General features: G+C 45.9%; 1 protein-coding gene across 2 annotated transcripts; it reads right to left on the minus strand.

The window, feature by feature from the left end:
* Positions 1-282: 282 nt before the first annotated feature.
* Positions 283-6,331, minus strand: POLR2D (RNA polymerase II subunit D). 2 transcript variants are annotated; one of them, XM_065410815.1, is made up of 5 exons: positions 6,232-6,331; positions 4,182-4,362; positions 1,388-1,483; positions 1,259-1,290; positions 830-900 (listed from the first exon to the last, which is right to left on the minus strand). In XM_065410815.1, exons 1-5 carry the CDS (start codon positions 6,302-6,304, stop codon positions 896-898), a joined length of 387 nt encoding a protein of 128 aa, XP_065266887.1. In that variant the 5' UTR covers positions 6,305-6,331; the 3' UTR covers positions 830-895. The 2 variants fall into 2 exon arrangements, with proteins under 2 accessions (XP_065266886.1, XP_065266887.1); XM_065410814.1 differs by lacking the exon at positions 1,259-1,290 and having other exon boundaries at positions 283-900.
* Positions 6,332-7,491: the final 1,160 nt, after the last annotated feature.

A 7,491-nucleotide genomic window follows, 5' to 3' on the forward strand; every position in this document is an offset into this window, starting at 1 on the left:
CTCAGGCAGCTATTATAAAGCAGCATGATCTTTCAACACTATGGATATGGATGTCAAGTTTCCAATCATAGCCTAATAAGAGTGTCATATTCTCTCCCTCCCAAAATATGTGTATACAATTCTGCTCATTTATATTCATTTGTAGTAATAATCACAACTGATGTTTGGATCATCCCCTCCCCAGAGACTATTCCCTCCTTCCAGGTCAAAGTGTTTCTCAATAGGACTTAAATAATTAAAGTTGGAGTGAATCAGATAATATTTACAAATTATAGGAACATAATAAGAAACATCACATTTTAATTCAAACTGAACAATGATGCACTATTGAAGGGGGAAAAAAACATTATCTTGAACAAACATTTCAAAAGACACTCAGAATCTTTTTAGCCCTGATTCTACAAACTACTAGGATTTTCAACAACCAATGGGCACAAAATTTCTCCACCTTAGGTAACTGGAGTTCATAAGAAAGAAGAATCACACCTACTCTTATTCTAGGCCCTGTAACCAAAAACACTTTAAAGATTCCCATGGCAAGGACAGGAAGTTGGGGGAAACAGGTACCGAAACCACCTAGACAGGAGTTTCCAAGATTCCATGGCTCTCACCACAAATGAATCTTTGTCAAGTTTACAATATTCAGCAAGTCAAAGAGTGGTCCCCAGTTTAAACATGTCTGTGTGGGACCCAAGGCTGAAGTACTGTGTATCAAGAACTCTCTTTGCTCTGTCCTGGAGCTAGCTAGATTGGTCTGGTGTGCACAGAAACATCTGAAATTCTCTGATCTTTCCTTTCATAATAAGGGCTGGTAATTAGCCCTAATACTGGAAGCTTCGTTTGGTCTGAATGTCATCAAGAATCTGCTGTAGCTCCTCATCTTCAAACCGGCCCTCTAAGCTGCAAGATAAGAACAATAATGATAGAAACAAGCCTCTTCTCTGTGCTTTCATTTTTAATATCCAGAATTCCCTCATGTTTCTACACCAGTGTCTCAGACATTTTTGGTACCGTCTGGCATTGCACCATTTATCCAAAATCTCCACCTCCTCCTGTGTTATAATACACAGACAACTCTGAAGCCCCATGTTATAGATCTCATGTGCCTCCACACTGAATTATGCAAATCAAATACCTTCCTCCCTCTACCTTTTCACTGATCAGTTTTAGGACATGACATTAAAAGGGTACCACACTCAGGAATGGGCAGGGCCAGGCATCAACACAGTTATCTGATTGGCGTCATGTAGAATTGTACCTTGTAGGCCAGCCCACTGTGGCTGTGAAACACTGGATACAAAGGGGAAACAATAGGTCAGCTCAGTTTTCCCCTTATTCCTGCATCTTAGAACCCATAAATCATAAAACCTGGGACATAAATTCTCACCTGGGAATCAAAGCCTTGGCCTCCTCAGCTGTCTCAGGACACAGATTAGCCAAACACGCCAATTCAAATTTATGGAGCTTTTTCTGGAGCAACAAACTGCAGAAAGAGAAGATGGTGAGAATATAGAAAAAATTGAGTAAAAAAAGCAGAGGAAAGAAAAAGAATGTAAAAGACACTGAACTAATGACATGGTTCTGACAGATCTGTGAACAAGGAATGGGGATTAGAAAAAGGGCAGCATAAGTTGTATTTATTTTATTAATACAACCCCATTATTGCTAGTAAGAACAAAAAATTATACACAATAACCCCAAAAGCCCTCTCCCCCCCAAAAAAGGGCTAGAAAAGTCCTTTCCATCTACCACAATCTGCTGTCATATAAATATTTATACCAAAATAGCTCTGGAGGTCCTACTTGGGGCCTCTTGTTACCCACTCTACTACAGGGGTTCTCAACCTGGGGGTCATGATCCTTAAGGGGGTCACAAGGTTATTACACAGAGGTGCACGAGCTGTCAACCTCCACCCCAAACAACGCTTTGCCTCCGGCATTTAGAATAGTGTTAACTATAAAAAAATGTGTTTTTAATTTATAAAGGGGGGGGGTCACACTTGCTTTGTGAAAGAGGTCACCAATGCAAAAAAGTTTGAGAACCACTGTGACACGTTGCACCCCATAATGCTTTATAGAAATATGCTTATGAGTGTAAATATGACATAACTGGAATATGTTTTATGCTAGATATGCCATGTAACATATCTTTGCAAAGGTTATGTTCTTCCGCATGTATTCATCCTATTCATATACATGTATCATTTTTATATCTGAAGTTATGAGCATTGGCTCTATGCTTGTATTTAAAGTGTTTGCTGTAGAAAGCACCTAAGGCAGATTTGGTCAACATAGTGTGAAGGGGTTATTCAAGTAATTGGGAGTACTTGGCTAACAATGGACCTTGATAGATGCCATGACTTGCCCATGTGACTCCAAAACTCCATTTTGTAGCTGGATTCTACATGGGGGAGAGAGGGGTTTCCACCCACAAGAGAGAGACTATATATGCCCCTGGGAAAACCTCTCAATTGTGTCTTCAGCTGGCTCAAGAGATAGCCTCTCCCCCCCAAAGAGATGCCTGAAAGAAACTGGAACAAAGGACAGTAACTACAGGGGTGTGAGTGATTGCTGGACCCAGACTAGAAGGAGGCTAGTCTGTCAAAGAAGCTTATTGGAACACCTCTGAGGGTGAGATTTACCTGCATTTAGCTTCCTACTGTATTAGGCTTAGACTTGCATGTTTTTGTTTTATTTTGCTTGGTAATTTACTTTGTGCTGACTGTTAATACTTAGAACCACTTAAATCCTACTTTTTGTATTTAATGAAATCACTTTTTACTTATTAATTAACCCAGAGTAAGTATTAATACCTGGAAAGAGGGGGGGAGGGAGGGCAAACAGCTGTGCATATCTCTCTATCAGTGTTATAGAGGGCGAACAATTTATGAGTTTACCCCGTATAAGCTTTATACAGGGTAAAACAGATTTATTTGGGGTTTAGACCCCATTGGGAGCTGGGTCTCTGAGTGCTGGAGACAGGAGCACTTCTTAAGCTGTTTTCAGTTAAGCCTGCAGCTTGTGGGGGTCGTGGTTCAGACTTGGATCTGTGTTTGCAGCAGGCAAGAGTGTCTGGCTCAAACAAGGCAAGGTACTGAAGTTCCAAGCTGGCAGGGAAAACGGGCTCAGAGGTAGTCCCAGCACATCAGGTGGCAGTCCCAAAGGGGTTTCTGTGACCCAACCCGTCACACACTGCTCTAACAGAACCTCACCAACTCTCTCACTTCCCCAGAAAAACATGACTGAGATCTCTAGAGCAGCGGTTCTCAACCTGTGGGCCGCATGCGACCCAATTAGCACACAGCTGCAGCCCAGCTGTGTGCTAAAAATAATTTCAAAATTTGCGAGGCTAGTCAGGCAGGTGGGCGGGGCTGGCTGAGGGGGTGAGAGAGTAAGGCAGCTTGCAGGAGCGCTCCTGCCAACAGGGGGCTGGTGAGTGCCGCAGGAGGCAGGAGAGTGGGTCTGTGGGTAGGTTTGGGGGGGAGGGCACAGAGATCTAGAGTTTTGCTGGGGTGCTACAGCACCCCCAGGTTTTATATGGGGCTCAGCTGCAAGGGTCGGGTCTGGCTGCCAGGTCCCGTGCGGGGGTCCAGATCCAGCTGCAAGCCGCTCGTCCCCACACAGCGGGGGTCCCAGGCTCCGGCCACCTGGCCCTGCACAGCAGGATACGGGTCCGGCCGCCTTGCCCCGCACAGCATGGTCCAGGTCTGGCCTCCCGGCCCCACGCAGTGGGATTTCAGGGTCAGGCTTCGGCTGTGCAAGGGGTTTCCCGTGGTCCAGCCACTCAGCCCTGCACGGGGGGTATCTCGCGATCCAGCCGCCCACGTGGGGGTCCGGCATCTGGCCCTGCTGCAGGATCCAGCTGCCCAGTCCCACGCGGGAGTCCAGGCTACCCAGCCCAGCACCCAAGGCTCTGCTCCTGGCCCCACTCTGAGCGGGAGCACTAGGCATAGGGGATTGTTGAGAGGTTGGGGGTGCTGTGGTTCTCAGCCTGCGGCCCACGTAACACACTGTGGTCCATGTATCTGGCCCACAATGATAAACAGGTTGAGAACCACTGCTCTAGAGCAACCCTGTTCCTGGGAATAACAATAAATACCACGTTTCAACTTGATAATACAGCACACACATTACATACTAAATCCCCCAATAAAATCATCTTTCCTTGACTCTCTCACTCACCTGCGGACGCTGGCAATGGTCTCCCGGTTTTTGAAGCGGCTGAAGCGAGCCGTGTAGTTCAGAGTTTTCATGAAGACTTCCGAGAGCTCCTGCTCATCCTCAGCACTCTCATTCTGTTGTTTACGATGCTCAAGAAGCATGTGCACTTCTGAATTTAGAAGGGTCTCAGCAGTTTCAAATTCTGTATGCAAGCAAGTATCAGTGTGAGAGAGGGATAAGTACATCAACAAAGAAGCCAATTTCTATATGCTTTCTTTCATGCTTGGATATAGCTTTGGGGAGAAGGAAAATGAACCACAGCTTTGACTGTGAAAATCTTGTACTCCATGACCTGGAAGCCGTTCCTAATGAGAATATAACTATAATTCCTCCAACGCCACACAACTGGATTTACAATACTGAGTAGCACTCCAGTTATTTTTAACTTTCTGATCATACACATTTAAATTATCAGCCCTATCTTTTGAGCTAACCATATTTTTGTAATTAATATTACTCAGTTGACACAAAGGTCCAAAATAAAGGCAAATATTAAAGGGGTAAAACTGAAAAGGCATTTTAAAAATTGGGTTTGTATCTTGCTTTAAAATAAGCTTTTTTTACTACTTGTTTTTTATCTTAGAAACATCAGGAATGGCAAGTGTGATCTGCAGTTTTGCTGGAGAGCTTCTGGGAAGTCTTAGGGATGTTTACTGCTAGCATCTTAATTAAAGGAGGAGGATGCTGAATGTTTAACAAAGGCTTCCTTTATTAGAAATGTTATTTAGTCATTGAAATTGAATAGGCATAAAACAAATAAAAACAAAGTTTTAAACAGTCTGACTAAAAATCCTTTCCCCTCTCCATAGATCAACTTCTCTCACTCAGCTCTTGGTCTGTAACCACTTCACTAGTTCGCTTGTCATCAAGAGTGACTACCAGAATAGACAGGGCATGAATTTCTAATGCTAAAAAGCAAGTAGATTGCAAATATTTCAGGCCTCCATTTACATCAGAAAAGCAAAAAAGAGCATAAGCCCAATTTTTCCCCCTTTTGAGGACACCTTTAAGGAACAAATATAGCTATTCAAACATTAGTATCTTTTTCAGATTCATTCAGAATATTTTCAATGAAACCCACTGGGAAATTGTAATCCCTGTTTCAAATCTAAACAGTTGGTTTCCAAAATAATAATAATTTGAAAATATTCTCACAGGCAGCCCACAAAGAAGAAAAACTAGAGTTCCTCACTTCAAACCTAGGGATCATTTAATTGTGCCAGCTTGATACAGATCAGGGTTTATTACATAAAGTGGTAGGGACTGTCTCTTTGTCCTGTATTTGCACAGCATGGTACAAACAACAACAACAATAATAATACTCCTTTATACACTGAAAAGCATCATATAATGTCATTTAAAGAACACTTCAAAGATGTACTGGTTCTGCTGGAATCAGATGGCCCACTGGAACAATGATGATTGAGCTACTGTCACGGCTGTCAGAGATTCCATATTTTTTTCTTTTTGAAATTACCCTGACTTTTGATATATGGGGATTTATAATGATAAACAGCTCTGGAAATGTGACTGAGTTCCAAGTTAAACTCCGGGCCAGACAAGGGCCAGGAAGCCAAAACTCTGCAGCCAGAAAAAGAATTAAACCAGGAGCTTCATGTTCGGAGCTTTAATTCCTCAGGAGGCCAGGCACCACACAGGTTCAAAACCCAATTTTCAGTCGGATTGTACTGACACGGTTGGGTGCAGTAAAGTGGCCCCCGATTTCCAGACTCTTCTTTCAGACCGGGAACTGTTCCTTTTATTTACAGGGAAACAGATACAGGAATGGGGGGAGGTAACTTGGGGTACAGCAGGCTGTAGAAGGACATGTTTTTCCCTTGCGCCCCATCCCCCCGCTCGGTGGAGTCTCCCCCTCCTACTCTCCGGACCTCCATGCGCCCCCCAGCTCCCTAGGTGGAGAATCTCCTCCTCCTACTCTCCAGTCGTCGTCGTCCCCAGCTCCCGGGGGAATCTCCCCCTACTTCCCGGGCTCTCCCCCGGCTCCACGCACCTTTGGGGAAGACGAGCTGCGAGGCGTCCTCCTCCACGTCCGCGACCCGGGCCTCGCTGCCTCCGGCCGCCATCGCTTCAGCCGGCCCGGCTTCCCCTCCGGAAGCGAAGGCTGCCGCGAGCACCCGCCCTCCTCCTGCCTCGCGGCTGCGCGGCCAGGGCCCGCTCTTCCGAGGAACCCGCCAGGGGGCGCCGGCGGGCGGAGCGGGCGCCGCCTGCTGACACAGCCGGCGTCTCTCTCCCACCCTTCCCCCAGGCCGGGCTGAGGCGGGCCAGGCCCAGGCCAAAAAGGTCCCTCGCCCTGTGTGGTGTGGCCTAGCCCAGGCCCCCAGCCACCACCCGAGGGGTGCTAGGCCCAGGCCCCTCAGGACTGGGCTGGTCCAGAGGCAGGACAGAACGAACTCATTGCGAGTAGGGCCAGCCCCCCAGCGCTGGACAATGCAGGGTAAACCCCATTTGGAACCAGGCTTGGCGCAACCCCATCTGCAAGACATCAACTTCTCGCCACAGGACGGGCCCACTTCCCACCCAGCTCACCACAGAGAGGACATTTCATGTTGTTGGTCTCAACACGCAGCAGGGAGTCCCTGTGATCTTGTGCGGTAACCGCCAAGGATGCAAAGGGATCATTCTCCCTCTGCCAGAGCGTTGACTAGTAGCTCTCCCATCGATTAGGACTACTCCATATAAGCAACTAAGTAACCCAGACACAGATCCACCCAACTATTGCTTCTTTCTGCAGTCACTTACATCTTATGTGGCAGAAATAACTGAGTGAACCAAAGAGCCTCTCCAAAAAGCAAATCCTCACTACTTTTCTTGACATAGTTTGGTTCAGTTGCATAGGAAAAGGTCTTGCAATGCATTTGCTGGGAAATGGACCCACCACCCTTCTTGATTGGTAAAAGCCACCAATGATTCTATCAGCTCACTTTTGACCAAGGTGAGAGGAAATGCTTTCAGTTACCCTGACATATGCATTTGTCTGACCTGTGGCTCAGGATCGTGTTGATAATCTAACCACCTATTGCTTATTTCTAATATCTCCTTCCAGGGCAAGATTATTGAGAAGATGCTGGCTAGCCAGTTGTAGCAGCATTTGGTATCTACCAGCATTTTAGACTTTCCAGTTATGTCAGAGCTGGATATAGTATGTAGAGATTGTTGGTTATACTGATGATCTTACATCCATACCCATAGACCACATTGCATGTATTAATAGTCTCTGGCAGTTGGTTGTGAGATGCTGCCTATCTTAGGG

Source organism: Emys orbicularis, chromosome 9, assembly GCF_028017835.1.
Source record: "Emys orbicularis isolate rEmyOrb1 chromosome 9, rEmyOrb1.hap1, whole genome shotgun sequence".
Lineage (NCBI taxonomy): Eukaryota > Metazoa > Chordata > Testudines > Emydidae > Emys > Emys orbicularis.